Source organism: Bombus pascuorum, chromosome 14 (assembly GCF_905332965.1).
Source record: "Bombus pascuorum chromosome 14, iyBomPasc1.1, whole genome shotgun sequence".
NCBI lineage: Eukaryota > Metazoa > Arthropoda > Insecta > Hymenoptera > Apidae > Bombus > Bombus pascuorum.
Window position 1 is genome coordinate 5,194,278 of NC_083501.1, and position 19,762 is coordinate 5,214,039.

General features: G+C 28.6%; 1 protein-coding gene across 4 annotated transcripts; it reads left to right on the plus strand.

Moving 5' to 3' along the window:
- Window positions 1-51: 51 nt before the first annotated feature.
- LOC132913980 (intermembrane lipid transfer protein Vps13) lies at window positions 52-19,753 on the plus strand. 4 transcript variants are annotated; one of them, XM_060972692.1, is made up of 60 exons: window positions 52-694; window positions 1,623-1,709; window positions 1,798-1,995; window positions 2,083-2,315; window positions 2,384-2,519; window positions 2,647-2,893; window positions 2,961-3,195; window positions 3,281-3,398; window positions 3,495-3,741; window positions 3,815-4,069; window positions 4,146-4,245; window positions 4,325-4,567; window positions 4,643-4,826; window positions 4,913-4,998; window positions 5,061-5,193; window positions 5,255-5,487; window positions 5,562-5,699; window positions 5,777-5,921; window positions 5,997-6,214; window positions 6,295-6,450; window positions 6,523-6,657; window positions 6,738-6,910; window positions 6,994-7,295; window positions 7,370-7,506; window positions 7,624-7,912; window positions 7,994-8,250; window positions 8,327-8,449; window positions 8,531-8,633; window positions 8,700-8,846; window positions 8,940-9,136; window positions 9,207-9,344; window positions 9,438-9,557; window positions 9,628-9,807; window positions 9,900-10,079; window positions 10,168-10,329; window positions 10,391-10,554; window positions 10,628-10,748; window positions 10,997-11,173; window positions 11,930-12,154; window positions 12,216-12,431; window positions 12,838-12,879; window positions 13,277-13,339; window positions 14,061-14,264; window positions 14,347-14,484; window positions 14,584-14,730; window positions 14,801-14,949; window positions 15,015-15,126; window positions 15,186-15,424; window positions 15,504-15,666; window positions 15,745-15,961; window positions 16,036-16,211; window positions 16,289-16,408; window positions 16,474-16,595; window positions 16,680-16,993; window positions 17,068-17,189; window positions 17,283-17,452; window positions 17,555-17,669; window positions 17,756-17,887; window positions 17,980-18,144; window positions 18,217-19,753. In XM_060972692.1, the coding sequence occupies exons 1-60, from the start codon at window positions 595-597 to the stop codon at window positions 18,262-18,264; spliced, it is 9,996 nt and encodes a 3,331-aa protein (XP_060828675.1). In that variant the 5' UTR covers window positions 52-594; the 3' UTR covers window positions 18,265-19,753. The 4 variants fall into 4 exon arrangements, with proteins under 4 accessions (XP_060828675.1, XP_060828676.1, XP_060828678.1 ...); XM_060972693.1 differs by lacking the exon at window positions 13,277-13,339 and having other exon boundaries at window positions 53-694; XM_060972695.1 differs by lacking the exon at window positions 10,997-11,173 and having other exon boundaries at window positions 53-694.
- Window positions 19,754-19,762: the final 9 nt, after the last annotated feature.

A 19,762-nucleotide genomic window follows, 5' to 3' on the forward strand; every position in this document is an offset into this window, starting at 1 on the left:
TATGTACATACATATAGTCGTATGGACTAGTTGAGTCTACCCGTGTAAGTTTGGTGTGTATATAGTCATCTAATGAAGTGACTGCAAGTAGCTAGAGAATGTGAAGGTAGAGTTGATGTAATCACGTACTACGTTAAAAGGCATTGACAATATCACATTTTTTAACAATGTCGTCATCCAAATTACAAAAAATTTAAAGCCAATTGATAAATATAGATTAATTAAATCATCTTCGATAAATTCGAAATATAGACAACGAGTGTGGCGTGACAGTGTATTTATTTTAAATAGAGATTTCAACAGCATGAATGATGACAATAATTAAAAACGTTTGGTGGCGATAATTACAGCAGCCATAAGATCACACGGATTATTGTTTTCATCTGTGTGTTGTATTAGTTCTACACAACATATACGAACACCTTGAAGGTTATGCGGCAGTTCTTATCGATCGATATTACTTTCGTGCCTGACCCGTTTACTGTTTAACGTGTATCCAGAGCGCGAAAATTGACTAAATAATTTATTTATTATCGTGAACTAAAAATATCTTTTTATAGAAATCTTTTTATTTCGTAAAATAAGGATTCGAAGATGGTTTTTGAATCGATTGTTGCCGAGCTCCTGAACAAGGTGTTGGGAGAATATATTCAAAATTTGGATTGCACGCAATTAAAATTGAGCTTATGGGGAGGTAAGCATTCACGAACAGTTACGAAAAAATTGTTTTGAAAGTTACGAGCGTTTCATGTACGTATGATGTAGCGTTCAGTTACAAGGAGTGCGCTTCTACTTAATCGCAAAGTCCGGCGAGGCCCTAGGAAATTTCGAAAAATAAAACGCATTCGATGATAACACATGATAACACGCAGTTTGATATTTCATAAATATGTACATACAGATATATTAATAGTACGTCGAAGTGAGATCAGCTTCTATTTATGTTACGATCTTTTCGACTTTATCATCGTTTTATTGCTTATGGTTTAGTACATGTATCAAAATTATGAACACACATATATACATACATTAAAATTAAGAAATGTGTTTTGTAACATATAAAGTTATATGCTAAGAGAAAAAATAAACAATTTATATATTGTTGCTTTAATGTTATCTTGTTTGAAAAAAAAGAATATTTTCGTTACTTTAGCCATGTAGCTGCTATTTTAATTACTTTGTTATTAGTTGCTTTACTATCACAGTCTCTTATAGAATTTTAAATATTTAAATCCATTTACCATTACTGTGTACATAATATTTTATTCTTGTATATTAAATACAAGTACTGTATAAATACATTAGAAAGAGATTTATATAGTGTAGTTTTGTATTTTTTCTCTTATAAAATCCTGTAAATCAAATTTTGTAATTTATTTTTATTTACATAAAAAAAGTTAACTAGAATTCATTTATTTTTCAAAAGTTGATTATGCATATACATAAAATAAGAAAATATTTTTACAAAATATTATTATGATATGTTATGGTACTATTCTTTTCAATGTATTTTACAGTATTTAATTGGAAACATATATCTACCTATTGTTTGTTTAGGAATAAAGATATACTTTTTATTTTTACAAAAGCAATGAAAACACATTATAGTTCCTTCCTTTTAGGTGATGTAGTGTTAAAAGACTTATTAATAAAAGAAAGTGCATTAGATATACTGGATCTACCTATTCGATTGGAATATGGAAGATTAGGTTTGTAAATCAAATTATGTATACTTGTATAATAAATAACAAAACATAAAATTAATCTTTATAAGTTTATTCTTCTATCTTCCTTCAGGAAAACTTATATTAAAAATACCATTCAAAGATATGTGGAATGGACAAATTGATGCAATAGTTGAGGAACTATTTATACTTGTAGTACCTTCAAGTCAGGTTGCATATGATGCAGAAAAAGAAGCAAGAATACAACTTGAAGCAAAACATGCAGAACTTGCAAGAGTTGAAAAAAAGAAACAATTAGCAGATATCAAATGTAACAATATTTCATTAAATAATTTTATGATTTTGTATTTTTTAATTGAGTAGCTTAAGCAGTCATTATTTTACTTGTATCTTTCAGCACAAGAAAAATTAGATGATTCAATGATTGAAAAACTCATTGCTCGTATGATAAAGAATATTCACATTGAAATCAAAAAGATACATGTGAGATATGAAGATCATATCTCATACAAAGACCATCCTTTTTCAGTTGGTTTTACATTGAGTACATTTACCTTAGAAAGTTGTACAGATTCTTGGCAAACAACTGGTAACTTAAAAGATATGTATGCTATTCCACAAATTTACAAGGTATGTGGAAACCCAGTAAATAAACAGTGCTAAAGGTGTTGTTGAGAATAAAACATATCTTTTTCCAGTTATGCACACTAGATGGTTTGGCAGTGTATCTCAATACAACTCTAGAACAGTTTAGTAATACAAAATCAGATTATTTAAATTTATTTCATAATGGAATTGCAACCATAGATTATAATCCACCTGGTTATCAATACTGTAAGCAAATATAAGTTGGAATACTATATATAATACATAAATGAATATTAATACCAAATTAATTAATTTTTCATCATCTAAGTTTTATAATTAAAAATGTTTTCATAATTGTTTCTTTTTTGTTTAGTATTAGGTCCAATCAATGTCAATGCAAAATTAAAATTAAATCCAAAGCCAGAAACAGATGGAAGTAACTACACGATTCCCAAGGTATGGTTAGACATGGAAATGCAAAAGTTAAGAATAGGATTAGCAAGGAAACAATATCAAACCATCGTTCAATTAGGAGAGGGTTTAGATCAAGCTCAGAAAGCTGCACCATTTAGAAAGTATAGACCAAATTTAACATCATATAGAGGATATTATAAAGAATGGTAATAAATTATCCTGAATAATTAGAAATAAAAAGAAGATGTTTGTCTAATAAGTTATTATCCTCAGGTGGAAGTTTGCATATGTTTGTGTCTTAGAAGAAGAAGTACGTAGAAAACGTAGAAATTGGGATTGGAATCACATGAAAGAACATCGAGATATGTGTCGCTCTTATGCTGACAGTTATCAAACAAAACTAACGACCAAAAAAGTCACACAAGAAATAGCAGATCATCTTACTCAGTGTGAAAGAAAATTGGACATTTTTAATTTAGTCATTATTAGACAAAAGATAGAAATGGAAGTTAGTTGACAAAAACTCTTATCTCGTAAAAAATATATATTTTTTATGATCGTTAATAAGTTGGATTTTTACTCATATTTCGTAGGTAGAGAGAATGGCTGAAAGAGAAAAAAGTCTAAAAGCGAAACGCGGTTGGTTCGGTTTCTTGTGGTCCAGTACACAGACAGAGGAAACACAAGAATTGAACTCTGCAGCTGCTATAAGTAATAAATTCGATTATATTTTATATATTATATTTTAAGACACATAAATTAAATAATCTTCTTATTTACTTTTTTTGATTTATTTAAATATTTTAGTGCGGAAATTCGAGCAGGCAATGACACCACAAGAGAAAGAAAAGTTATATAGAGCAATTGACTATCAAGAAAATAGTGCACCAGCTCATTATCCCGAAACATATGAAATGATCGACACGCGATTTCTTTTACATGAGCTACAAATTATAATTTTAGATACAGATAAAAAGCATCCTTGTATTTTGGATCTTCAGCTCCATAGTGTTGAGGCTGGTTTCAAATCGAGACCATCTGCTAATGCTATTTTGTATGTGTTTTTTATTATAAAAATAGTTCTGATAAAAATTTGAATTAATATATGATGTTTTTTTTTGTTATAGAGTTACAGCATCGATTAATGAGATGAAATTATTAGGAACGAAACAAGATGAACATATTCCTTCACTTTTTAATTCCCATCAGCATGGCGCAGATAATGTTTTAATATCAGTATCGTATGAAAAGAATCCTCTCGATAAATTATGTGGCGATCGTATGATAGTAAAATCGAAATCTGTGGATATTATTTACGATGCACAGACTGTGATAGAAATAGTTAACTTGTTTAAAGTACAAAATTCATCGACTTTGAACAAGTAAGGATATTATATACATTATACCGTTTTTCAACAGTAAGTATTTTAACATTTAAATGATTACTTTCATGCTTAGTCTTCAAGCAGCTGCTGCTGTACAATTAGAAGGTTTGAAAGAAATGTCGGCTTTAGGTTTAGAGCATGCTATTCAAAAGCATTCAGTATTAGACATACAGGTAACAATTCATTCAACAATATACATTCGTTATAATGAACAAAATTTAATATCTATAAAAATACATAAATACATAACAGGTTAATATGCAAGCTTCTCAGTTAATCATACCACATGATGGATTTTATGATAGTACAAAATCATTATTAGTTGTAAATCTTGGTAGCTTGCAAATACATTCTTTGGAAAAACCAAAGGGCGATGATAAGACAAATGTATCTGTTAAACAATTAATCAGCATGGGTAAAACTGAAGAAGATGTGCTATTGCATCTTAGAGAACATAGTTATGATAAATTTGTTTTAAAGATAGTCGATTTTCAAGTATGTATTTTCAATTTCTTATGTATCAAATGTGTAGTCATCAATATGATCACATTTAACTATGATGTAAAATAGGTATTAGTTTCATTGCCTGGTGAAGAATGGCGCACAGTATTATCAAATGTGGATGATTCTATGACATTATTACACCCAACAACGCTTGAAATTCAATTTCACAAATGTTTGGTAACGGATGATCCATTACTTCCAAAATTAAGGTTGATAGGTCAATTACCATCAGTTGTTGTTAATATAACAGGTATCATTTTGGAACAAAATTTTGTTTTAGTAAATAGTATATATTAATAATACACAGAATATAATCTTCTCTTTTAATTTTTTTAGATATTCGTTTATTGCAAGCTCTTTCTATTGCTCAGAGCATACCGCAGCCAAAAGAGGAACCAACAGATCTCCAGAAGTCATTTATGGTACATTTTGTATTATACATTGATTATTAGATGTTCTATTCTGATTAAAAAATATTTTTTAGAGTAAATCTGTTTCACAATTATCTTTGCTGAAAGATATAACTACCACCATTACTGAGAAGAAGAAAGAAGAAGATTCTACTGTAACTTCAGTTAAACAAACGATTGATATGGAAATGAAATTTGAAATGAAAGGTAACAAATGATGTTTTATAAGTAATTAGATATTACTCAAAAATTATATTATTTATTATAGAATTTGCAATACAAGTTTCATCCCAAAAGGGTAATGAAATAATACCATTTGTGAAGTTCGAGGTACTACAATTAGAAGCAGAGATGTTACAACGGACTTATGATCAAGAGATATTATTAAGATTAGGCGGAGTTCAAGTCAAGCAACATTACAATCAAAGAGAAATATTTATGATAACCACTCCGATGCTATCAGGTAGACATGAATATTTGATAACAGTAAAGTATATAAATGTAAGTAAATAGATTTATATTATGAAATAAATTATTCACGGGATATAATTTAACTCTTTTATACTTATTTTTAGGTAAATAAGCGATCTCCTGAATTTAAGACGAAACACGGATCTGTTCTTCAATTACTAAAATTAGAATTTACAACATTGGATGTTCTATTACACCAAGAAGCTCTTATAAATCTTCTTCAATTTATATCATATGTGCAGGTAATTTATAGTAGCAACAAATTTTGCGTATATGAGTAATAAAGGGTAAATTATATTGTCTCATATTTAAATTGTAGGATCAAATGAATGTCATAGCAAGTAGTAAACTTGAAAAAGAGCCTCGCATACGTCCACGACCTTCTCATTTGGTTTCCATTCAAGAAGAAACTTCTACATTTTTAAGAGAACAAATTCAAAAGCAAAAACTTAGGTCAACGACACGTAAGTATACTTCTATTATATGTTTTTATACTTTAAAGCTGAAGTTATAAATTATAATTATACATATATGTTTAGGACGGAGAAGAACAATGATGGAGCACGTAGATCTAAAAGTTCAAGCAAAAGTTGGGACTATTTGTATGAAGATAACTAGCGATTGTAGAGAAATTACTGCATTTTATATCGATGGTATCACTGCCGGATTTATAATGAAAGCTTCCTATTCTCAAGCAAATGTTAATTTATCTTCTATTAGCATTAAAGATCTTAACGAAGCGTCAGGTTATAAGGATGTAAGTCTTTATTTTCTTACTAAATCAATTAAATGTTAATTTATTGTAATAATATAATTAATTACTTTTTTGATATATAGATTGTATCAGTGACAGAAGATACTGAATCCTTGCAAATCCAAGCTATAATGTATAATGTTGAGCCGTCAGACATTGATAAAAATAATATGTCTATCACAGTTGTTATGGGCTGTTATCGCATCGTCTTTTTGAATATGTTTGTTACTAGTATAATGGTAAAAAAATCTTATATAATAGTCAAAATATCTTAGTAAATAAATGGCATTAAAGAATATTTCATCTTTTAGAGCTTTTTAAACAATTTTCAAACGGCTCAACAAGCCATAAGGGATGCATCAGCAGCAGCTGCAGAAGCCGCGAAGACAAATATTAAAGACGTTAAAGAAAGCGCGGCACGTATTGGCCTTGCAGTAAAAATTAAAGTATGTAGAAAAATGTGTAGAAAAATAACTCGATTTTTTGTTTACTAAATCATTTACGTTATGACGAAATTGTTATCTAGGCTCCAGTTATATATGTACCAATGCATTCGAAAAGTGATCATTGTTTAACACTAGATATGGGTAACCTTACTATATGTAATGTTTTTAAGAAATTAGAAGTTACAAATGATGCTGGAGATTGTCCTATTGTCGATGAAATGAGAATCGAGCTACAAAATTTAAAGTTGTCCCGGTAATAATTAATTATTTACAGAATTTAGTAATATTTACTAATCTTGATAATTACAATTATTTAATGTATTATTTTTACAATAGTGTAAGACTAAATATGGAGAAGTTCGCGATTGAAAACGAAATATTGCTGTTAGAACCAGTCAGTTTTACATTACTCATTAAACGTAATTTATCTACTGCTTGGTTTACATCTATACCTGATATTGACATGTCGGGTAGACTAAATAAAATTAATATATTAATAAGTAAAGAGGATTATGCGACTGCATTGAAAGTATTAGAAAAAAATTTAGGTGAAACAGTTGAAGATACAAAGCTCACAGCAAGTGTTAGTCAATCCGAAAAGAAACTTGAAGTAGAAGTTTTACAACATCGACAAAGTGGTAAGAATATATAATTTGCTTTATTTACAATAATAAAGTAAAGAAATTATGAACTAATGTCTTTATCTGAGCAGATAGGTTTCTAAGAGCTACTGCAGAAGATGCAGAAGATCCAAACTCGCAAGAGCAAGTACATACACACACGTCCATCAAATTTGAGTTTGTTATGGATAGTCTTATGATTACTTTATTTACAGGAGGTTCAAAAATGGTAATATCAATTAAATATATATACATACAACCGGAAAATTTTTATTTTGTGGATAGTGGGATAGTGGGATAGTAAGTTGATAACGACATATGTATAAATTATTCAAATTAATTACAGCTACAATCACAAAGTTCTCTGCTTCATTTACCGGAGAATGGATTAGCGAAATTTTGTTTAACCCATTTCGCGTTAAAAGGTCGAATATTTGCCGATGGATTAATGGCAACTTCAATTCTTCTTATGAACTGTACTTTGGACGACATACGTCAAAATAGGCAAGGTTCTCTTACAAGAATCATGGAAAGAACTACGGCAGTGCCTTCCATGGATGATATAGAAAAAGAATCCAAACCTGTTCGCAGTATGTTAGATATGACCATTAGACAAAGTTCAAATGACATGTTTGGTGAGTTGAAAAATATTTTTTAATTAATATAGAATATGTCCTTATTGTCATTAAAAAATTTTTAATTGAGTTTGTTTTCAGTTGATATTCGAGTCTTTTCATTTAGTATTATTGTGTCACTTGACTATTTAATGAAAGTGAAAGATTTTTTCACTATTGATGAACCATCGACAAATAAAGCAGTGCAACCAAAGAATTATAACGAATCAGCAATTAAAAAGAAACAAACTGTATCACCAATTAAAAAAATGTTTACGGTTAATGTACATATTGAGAAACCCGATATTATTTTGTTAGAGGACATGGATGACATAAATTCTAATTGTATTATATTAAATGTAATATCTACTTGACGTATTTTTATTGGTGTATATGATATATATTGTTTCTTTCATATGTGTAACATTTCTTTAGACTGAATTACTGTTGAAAGTACGTATGATGGATGAACATCAAGTAATAGCAGGCACCATAAAAGATTTATCGATTCTAGCTGGTATATATAATACCGCGAAGAGAAGTGATTGGATATATCAGGTAAAGATTCTTATAAAAATGTTCACTTATGATTTATATTATTCCTACATATGAAACGACTAAAATGTTAATTTTATAAAGGTGCTAAGACCATGTAGTATAAGTGTAGCAGGTTCTACACCAGAAGGAAAAGGACTTCACATTGATATTTGTTGCACAGACATTCACTTATCAGTTTCGCCAGGTGATTCAATAAATTATTGGTAATTAATGTCGAAATTGAATCACTAATCGAATTTGCTATTTATAGGTGTCATAGAAATATTAAATAAAGTAGTTCATACTGCTACAAAGACACAAGAGCAAGATCAGGAAGTTATTATTACTGAGCGAAATTACGAAGGATTATGGGTTGTCACTCCATTTGAAGAAAATGATTTTTGGTTCTTAAAAACAGGTAAAATATATATATATATATATATTTAATGTACACTTAAGTTCTTCTTATTTAACGTGATTTGCCTCTATATGTTTTCTATTCCCTCTTTAGAAGTAGGAGTAGAGGCCATAGAAGATGTTGTATATTCTGATGATGAAGATACTACAATTTATAAGCCAGAATTAGCAATAATCTCTGCACCAACAATTTTACTCACATTAGAAGCGGGCATTGGTAATAAAACATTGCCAATGCTTCTACTTCATATTGGCTTTGAAAGTAACATTAGTGATTGGAGTACAAAAACTGTAAGATATAGTGGTATGACTGTAATGAAGATTTTTTTGCACTATTCGTTTAAAATTCAAATACTTTTAGATGAACATGGAGTATACAATGTCGGTAATTATGGCGTATTATAATAGTTGTCTAGCATTGTGGGAACCATTAATTGAACCAATAGAGGGGATCAGAAATGAAAAACGGATTTCTACACCTTGGGAACTAAAAGTTAAAGTAATGTATTTAAATTTTTTAAATTGAAATGTTACATTTCTTAGAACTTCTTTCATTGTTTTTATGTATCTTTTTATTCATTTTGTATGTTAGATTCAATTTAATGATGTATCACCGGATTCTAGAGGCGCAAGTGCGGCCAGTCCTACATCAGATAGTGAAACAGAAGAATTACATCAGATTCCCAAAATGTCTATTGATATAATATCAACTGTAAGTTCGTAAACATTGATTTTTTTTTATTGTATATTTCACGTAAAATCTTTATGACATTTTGCAATAGGAAAATTTGGAAATAACCGTGACTAAAACATGTCTCGATGTATTACAACAACTCGGTAATGCATTTTCATCTGCTATGGAAGCTAGTGGGAAAGGAGCGGCTAAAAGTGTAGCACCATATGTACTTAAGAATGAAACTGGTTTAGCGATAGTTTTAGATTTGGAGCGCAGTCACTTCAAGGTTTATTGCCGTTGAATTTTTTATGTTCTTTTAATTATAAATATAATACTATGAACTATGTATATAAAATAAATATACATATCTTTTTTTAGGTTTTTAATGATGGATCCAAACTTACAAGTAATAATGCAGATTCGTATATGGAAGTAATTCTTGAATCTGGTGCGTCAGTACAGTTAGCTCCGAGGACAACAAAAACTGAGATACCACTGCTTGATCAATTGAAAATTGAAACAATCAAAGAAAAAGACGATGATAAGTTTATTATTTCGGTAATACTTTTAAAGTGTATAAATTTATGAGTTTATTTTATATAACTAAAATAATTTCTAGTTAGTTAATATATAATATTTTTTAAAGTTTAAAGAAATTAATAGAACTTTGGCTGTACCTGTGTTAAGAGCTGATAAAAGATTCTTTTCACTGAAATATCGAAAGGACGGTTCTGAAGAATGGGGTATTGTTTCTGATGTTATAGTAGATGAAGGAAGTACTATTGTTACTCTTAGAAGTATTTTACAGGTAAATTGCATAAGTTCTTATTCCTAAGCTTTAGTAATAATTGCAAGTAATAATTTTTTAGGTACACAATCATTTTAGTCAACCAATATCTGTATATTATATGACTAAGCGTGGAAATGAAGTTGAATGCGTGGGAACTGTTGCTCCAGATAGTAAATTAAATCTTCCACTAGACACTGTATATACACCAACAAATGTTTATGGGCTATTTTTCAGTGTTGAAGGGTACTTTATACTTTTATATAAATTTTGTATTTTTTATGTCCTTCTATAATACTTATTTAATTCTCCTTTTTAGATATATGGTTTCGCTAGAACAATTTATTTGGAAAGATTTACAGAAAACAGTTAGTATGACAAAGTTGTTAAAATGTGAAGCTCGAGTGAGGCAAGAAGCTGTAGAACCATTTTACATAAAGGTAACAAAATGAAACGCGTTTATTTATGTACACACTTAGAAAATTTTTATATTTGATTTCTATCTTTCAAAATTTCACACTGTGTAGTACGTGTAATACTATTATTCACGACGTTTCGATTACGTTTGATAGTCATATAATGAAACAGTACGTTTGATTTATTTGTATTTTCATATGCTGTAATCAAACAAAATTTCGTTAAAAAAGTTACACTACATGCTTTTATAAGCAGCAGTTTTTACTTTTAGATGTTTTTCATGATGATTGTGGTTGGTAGTATTTTATATAATAACAACACTATTGGCTTATTATTGAATGCTATTAACTGGCGATCCGTATTCTGTCATTTCATTGATTGCGTCAAGCGTCTTTGCTTGAAAACTTTACCCTCAGAGCACAAAAAATATCTGGAAGCACCTATACAGGTACTACCGTCTTTTTCTAAACTAGTTTGAGAATCAGTTGCTACTTAGTATACGTTGGGTATCAGCTAAATAAATATCTTTACTGCCGCTATTAGATAGTTAATAATTTTAATGTGGATGTATACCTGTAACAAATAATATTGTAGGATAAGTATAGTTATTATACTGATTATCGATAGAGAATCCCTATATGTTTGATTGGAAATGGTTATTGGCATGGTTTCTGTTACAATTGTTAATTGTGTCATATTAATAATATAATTACAACAAAACAAAAACAGAGAAATATGAACAAATTATTTTTATATTGAATTTAATTCTTTTTATTAAACTCGACTATTTTCAGTCATTAAATTATGAGAACAGATCTTTTATTTTATAGGACTTTTCTTTGTTTAATTTTCTTTGTAGACACTGTTTTATTTTTTATTTCAATGCATTTCAGTAACAAGTTTTTACAATGTATTATGGTTAATTTTTTAATTTATCTGTATTATGCATAAAATGTTCAAATAGTTGTTGAAAATTTATGTTGGTATTCAGTATAATGTGTTCATTGCACGTTTTTTTTTTTTACGTTTTATTGGTGTTATAAAACGGAGTGTATTGTTACTGTTATGCTTTAAACATTGAAAGAGTCTTTTATTATTTAGACAGTAGTAGAGAGAATAATAGAATAACATAGTAGAGAAAAAATAATTCCAATATTTTAAAACAGAATTTATATATTTTGAAAATGTATTATAATACTTACAGGTTGTTGGTGAAATGGAACAAGTTTATTTTGAGACTACTAGTCGACATACTATAGCAAGTACAATCTATAATGTTCATTTATACCCAGCTGTATATTTGAAGAATTTTTTGCCTATTGATATTATTGTATGTTTACCTGGAAATGTACAAGAAAAACTCTTAGAAGCTGGCACATCTTATCAGATTCCTACAATTGACCCAGGAAAGTCTTATATAATCATAAAAGTAAGTAAATCACATTTCTATACATTGTGACTCATATAACTTACTTAATTATATGTTATAGTTACCAAATTATTTAGAAAAAGATTGGTCATGTAGAGGTGAGATACTTGCAAATCCACCAGAATTTTCTGTATGGTCTTTTGAATCTTTTGATAGTGCACAAAAAGTTATAATGGATTTGGGAATGCATACATCATACAAACATGGTTCTATCATTATGGCTTTATATTGTCCATTTTGGATGTTAAATAAAACAGGCTTGATGTTGTCTTATCGGGTAAGTATCATGAAATTTATTCTAAACAATTAATTAAGCGACAATAATTTTATTTTCTGCTTCATGTAAATCTCGCTTATTATTTTTCCTTTAATAATTCTTTTTCTTTTTAATAAAAAAAGAAAAAAAATTCTTCATTAAATAAAATACCCTTAAGTATAAATACACAAATTTTATTTATAATTTTATAATATCGTAATAAAGTACTCTAATATATTAAACAATAATATGAATTTCTTTTTAGTAGTTGTATTAGGTATGTAATTAATCTCTATGCAATGCTTGAGTTATGATATTTTTGTGCCATATGTAAGTGCTATGCCACATTACGCATGCTGGAAGTAGTATTATGTTGCAAACTATTAATTTTCTATAACTATATCTTATTCAATACATTATTTTACAGAAATCAAGTAAGGGTGGCAAAGAACACTCAAGTCCAATCAAGGTAGTGATTTCATGTTACAGTATTTTTCATGCTTTGGACACAATGTTAATTAAATAATTCTTATAATATATTAATGACTGCTATATTTCTTGGTGTGCAAAATTTATTTTAAAAGATCCTAGAGTATTCTCGAAAAGTGCATCGTTAAATACAGCATACAAGTCTTTTAATTCTTTTTTCTGTTTAAGTCAAGTATATTTATTTAATGTAATAAAACAGCAGCATGTCGCAGAATGTTGGAATAGCTTTTCAATATTAAACTTTTATTGTGACTTATATCAGTCATGGTCCTGGGTTGAATCATAAATATTAAAAGCAATCTTACAAAATTTTTTAAAAAATTAATTTCGTCTTTGCCAATTTCGCGAATTCTAATACATAGAAAGGTATCTTTCAGAATTTGGTTTGTGTGAAACCTCATCAATCACGTACAGAATACAAGAGGAAGAAAGCACGTTCGGTGATATATTGATTTCATTTTATATTGATGGTGGTTTAATCTTATAAACTGTAGAATAGACTTTTCATATTATCTAATATATTTAACTAACTACTTGCGTCCATATATTAATGTCTTACATGTTCGTACACATTATTATCAGTGTTTTTTTACTAACTATAATTTACTAGCTAATATTAATGACATTTACATGCATATACTCTTCCAAAATTAACAAAAAAATGTACTAAGCTTCATTCATACTCTGTTTTGTTCATTAGTTGGCATATTGTGGTACTATCATAATCTTGCAACATTACACATTTTTCCTAGCTATGAGTAAGATATTCCTGCTTATATACTTGTATATGTATTATTATGGCACGTACAAGGCATGATTGCTATGAGATTAAACACATAGAAATAGTAATAATGCAACAATGTTGTAATAATGAAATAGTAATAATTTAATGCAACATTAATACAAGGAGTTTTTGTAAAATTTGTATGAAAACTTTAAATACAAAAAGGATTCATAACATACAAAAATTTATAAGTTCAAGCTTTGTTTATTGAGATATATAATTAAAATTATAAAAGAAAGCTGGCTGGTGTTGGTGAATGTAATGTAACATTGTATAAATATGTTCAAAAATGCAATTAATTGCATTTTTCGTGTACAGTTAAATTATTGAAATACAATTAACATTAGCACAAAATTTATATATATAAATATTTTCAGAGTGGAGAAGATCATCTAAATGTGCTTTATCATCCAGAGAATTTTAAGGGACCAATATTGTTCTCATTTCGCTCCAAAGTATTCTTTGGTAAAAAGAAAGCAATGATCAGGGTTGAGAATGGTGAATGGTCAGATAAATTTCCAATAGATGTTGCAGGAAGTGAGGGAGTAGTTATTTGTAAATATAATGGTCAAATATATCAAGTTAGTAGTATTTTTCCTTATTTATAGTTCCATTATTTAATCACCATATTCTTATATCAGCAATATTTCTTATGAATTACAGATTGGAGTTCACAATCAATTGACTTATAATTCTTTGACAAAACAAATTACATTTACTCCGTATTATGTACTGATAAATAACTCTGATTATCTCATTGAATGCCAAGAAGGTAATAGGCCAGCTGATCCTATGATCAAGGTAATAGTTATTTACAAAAGAAAGAATTGTAATATATAATGTATATTATTAATTTTAATGTATCTAAATAAAAATATTTATTATTTCATTTACTTATAGGTACCTGCCAGAGAATGTGCAGCTTATTGGCCTCGTTCTGATCATGAACAGAAAACTCTAAGTGCTAGAATCGCAGGTAACCCTGAAAAAACTGCACCATTTATTTACACAGAGAACCATACGACTTTGTTAAAATTAAATAATAAGGTTTGTTCTGTTTTTATTTCTCTCCGAATGTAATGTAATTTATGTTGCTACAATTCCTTTTATTTAACAGTATGGAGGAATTAATGTAGATATACAAATAAGCGAAGGTGGAGTGTACATTTCCTTATCTGCGTACACTTCTGGAAATGCCCCAGCTTTAATTATTAATCATACTCCACATACAATTAATTTCTGGGAAAAAGGTTCACTAAATGTCAGGTATGAACATTAATGCAGAAGTTAATATTATTATTAATGTTATTATATTGTAAATTACTTTATAGATCTGTACAGTCATACAATAGAATGTTTTACACTTGGGAAAATCCTGCAGGTCCGCGGAAATTAGTCTGGGAAGACAACAATAAAAAAGAAATTGAAGAAACTCTTCGAAAAGTAAATATTCAATATTTAATAAAAATCATTAAAAAGACATTAAAAATTTTATTTTTTAGGACACTTTAGGAGGTTTTCAATTGCCAGATCTAGAAGAAGAAGTATACTATGTATCATTTTTGGATGGTACACAACGAGTGCTTCTATTTACAACAAATATGAAAGTTGCAGAAGATTGCGAACTAGCAGGTGATTTTGAACCTATAGAACAGGAAATAACAATAAGTATTCACGGAGTTGGCTTCTCACTCGTTAACAACGTCATGAGAACTGAATTGTTATATTTGTGTATAGCTAGGTACGTCCTTACACATATTAATTTTCATTATTTTAACAATTATCACAGTTTTCACATATTGGCAAATTTTATAATTTAGTTCTGGAATTATGTGGGAAACGCGCAAATCTGTTAACCATCGTTGGCGCAATCTTGATACAAGAGAGGTAATAGTTATAGAAGAAGGCTATCAAAAATATATACGTGAATTACAAATGGATAAAAGTCCAATACAAAAAGTAATACTTGAACCAAAATTAGAGGTAATGTAAATGAAAATAATAATTTCATAATTTTTTTATTCAACTTTCAATTTAATCACTAATTAATTTTAATTTCAGGTTGATTATTTAAATATGGAAATGTTAAAACCACATCGTCGTTGTCTACGACGTACTTTTCAAACTGGTTTATGGTTGCAATACCGTACTTCAGTGCATCAAGTGCAGTTACATGCAAAGATCAACAGGCTGCAAATTGATAATCAACTTACAGACTGCGTTTTTCCAGTTATATTAGCTCCAGTTCCGCCACCAAAGAGTGTTACAGCGAGCACAGGTAAGTTTTTATATTAAAGACTAAAATAAGTGTTACATATGTGATTATATGTTTCTCAAATTATTTTTTAATAGTTATGAAACCATTCGCTGAACTTAGTATGGTTAAACGACTACTTGAACATAGTAATGTACAACAATTTCGGTACTTTAAGGTTCTTATACAAGAGTTTCATGTGAAAGTAGATATTGTATTTATTAACGCGATCGTGGGACTGTTTGAAGCAAATGAAATGAACGATGCGGAAGAAGTGAGTTCTATCTACTTTATATGCATAAAATATACAATTCTAAAATACTATAATAATTATTTTATTGTATACTTTAGAGTAAATTATTTAAATTGGACATGGAACTCGTTAATGAACCTCTGATGTATCATGTCAGTTTGATTACTACAGCCGAACAGAAGAATTTCTTTGATCTACTTCACTTTTCTCCCTTGAAGGTTCGTTACTTTACACTTCAAATTAATTGTAACCATATTTCTATAAGTGACATCATCTTTTCCAGATTCATATAAGTTTCTCAATGAGCGGTAGTGGTAGCGGGCCATCTGCACTACCTCAAGTATTAAATGTATTGTTACAAGGAATAGGTGTTACGTTAACTGACATCAATGATATTGTCTTCAAGTAAACCTTTTCACCAATCAATTTTAAATTAAGTTACTAGGAAATAAATCATATGGGAATAATACATTTCAATTTTCTTTGCAGATTAGCATATTTCGAAAGAGAGTACATTTTTATGACCAATAAACAGCTTATTTCTGAAGCAACAACACATTATGTAGGACAAGCAATTAAACAAGTTTACGTTCTCGTTCTGGGACTCGATGTAATAGGCAATCCGTATGGCCTAGTGGTAGGTACTATGAAGGGCATTGAAGATTTGTTTTATGAACCTTTCCAAGGTGCCATACAAGGGCCCGGAGAATTTGCAGAAGGTTTGCTTCTTGGTATGAGGAGTATGTTAGGTCACACTGTTGGTGGAATGGCTGGAGCTGTTTCTAAAATTACTGGAGCTATGGGTACATCTGGTTTTTGTATTATTAAATTAATTATTCTATATATTTTTCCAATTTCATTTTTATTTTTATTATAGGTAAAGGTATAGCTGCCTTAACGTTTGACAAAGACTATCAGAGAAAACGACAAGAACAGCTTAACAAACAGCCAGCCAACTTGCAAGAAGGTCTTGCTCGTAGTGGAAAAGGTTTGATAATGGTAAGTGAAAATAAGGAATAAAAATTAGTACAACTTTTATTGATAGATAGACAAAAACGAAAAGAGATGAATAATTATATATATGGCTTTTAGGGTGTTTTTGATGGTGTAACTGGTGTTGTGATGAAGCCCATATCGGGTGCCAAAGAAGAAGGTGTGGAAGGATTCTTTAAAGGATTTGGGAAAGGCATGGTTGGTCTTGTTACTCGACCAACTGCTGGAGTTATAGATTTTGCTAGTGGTTCATTTGGAGCAGTGAAACGGTAAAAAAGATAAACTGTGTCTATCAATCTAAATATCAATCTAATTATCAAATATACTAAAAGGATAATCTAAATTATTTCATTATTCATTAATTATTTCAGTGCAACTGAGTTGAATGAAGAAGTAAAGAAAGTAAGACCATCTAGATTTTTACAACTAGACTGTTTGGTTAGACCATATGTCAGAGATGAAGCTGAGGGACATAAAATCTTATGTGTAAATATATAAGTATATATATATATATATATGTATATAATCTTATGTAATATCTTGTAATATTTATGAATACTCTTCTTTTACAGGAATTAGAAAAAGGAAAATATGCGAATACTGATATCTATTTTTATCACATGTACATTAACAAAGATGTATTATTGCTTACTGATAAGAGAATAGCATACTTAGAGCATAGTGATTTATTTGGTGGATGGCGGGTCAGTACATTTTATAAATATCCTATTTTCGTAAACTGAGCAATAAATTAGTTTTGGATAAACTAGACATTCTATTGTTTTCAATAATATAGGTGCATTGGACCCACGCGTGGCAAGAGATGAGCGAACAACCGAAAATAGTTGATAAGGGAGTTCAGATATTTATGAAAGATTCCAGTAAGAAGAAGAAATTAGGATTATTTGGTAGTACAGATCAATCAAAAATAATTTTAATACCTGATTATAATATTAGACAGGTAAGTTGTCCAATTTAATATTAATATCTTTTTTATATTTAAAAACAAATAAATTTTTTGCAATTTTCACAGCTTCTATGCAATAAAATGCAACAACAAATTAATCAGTATGAGTTGTAATGCCAGAAAATCAAAATAGATAATACACGCAAATATAATTTAACATTTGAATATAGTTAAATGAATTGATAGCGTCTGACTATCATCTAGCATCATAAATTTCTATTAGCTTTCCAAGCTGAATTTCATAAATTCTATATATACACATATGTATATTATAACACAGTTTTCTACAAATATTATTCATAAGACTGATATTTGATCAGAATCAACAAAAAGTAGAGAAGAATCAGTATGTATATATAGTTTTATATTTATTACGCTTTGAATACTCTGGGTTTAAATTTATTATATTTTATACGATTTAACACTGTTTTTATCACAAAACGTGCCAGTTTCTAATTCCATAAATTGTTATAATGTTAGTAAAAGCCACAAGACGCTTTTAATGCTTTTAATTAATCTACATAATCTTACTGACACGTTTTTTGATATTATACAAAATAGTTATTATAGTCTTTATTATCGTTAAAAGTTCTAAATCACATTATTGCATCCAGTATAATTTTGCTTCAAGGTGTATTATGGTATGTAAAACAAAGTTGAAATATGCATGGAAATAGTTGAAAATCTAAATAAATATTTTTATCCTATTAATTTAAAACATAATGTTTTTATAAGGTACAAGATATATTTTAAGCTGATACTTAAATACCTGACTAATTTTATGTAAAAAGTTATATATGCAAAAATCAATATAGAGATATGTCATAGTTTTATAGCATTTTAAAAAATACAAATTGAATATTGACGCTTTATCTCTTAAAATATTTCTTGTTAATGTAATATACTTGATATTCTAAAAAATCGCCATCATATGACAATATAATATTTTTTATCGTTTAATAATAAGTTTAATAATTATTTACTATATACACATACACATAAACAAAAATTCAAACGCACATCCTATGTTCAGTAACTTCTGTACCTGTATAACTGTGTTGTTATTATATGTATATAGACATACAGGATGTTTCTAAAGCCGCCGCATAATTTTCTAAATTATATACAAAAATATATTTCTGTTTTTAAAATATATATTCTTAAAATTTTATATGCACGCAGAAGTCAACTACTTTTCATATAAAACACTAATGTTTATATAACTTTTTATTTCAATTATACTTTGTATGAAACTATTACTCATTCAATCAATTATATGTTTAAATTCAAATCATTACATATTCTTAGAAACACTCTGTATATTCATGGATAGTGCATAGCTTTTGTTACAAGATTGTTCAGTTAAGTGCATAATGGAAGAAAATGAAAAAAAATAAAAACAAATCCAAAGTCAGTACACTATACCTTTTACAGCTTATGATAGATATAAGATATGTATATGTTACTGTATAATTATGATTAAGTTTAACGGTGATCTAATTAGATTATGTTATTGTTAAAGAAAGATATATCTGTATTGTTATGTATTGCTTGTATAAACAAACTGTATTCATAGGAAAATTAAAATAACTTTTGCTTTCTATTCTTTCCT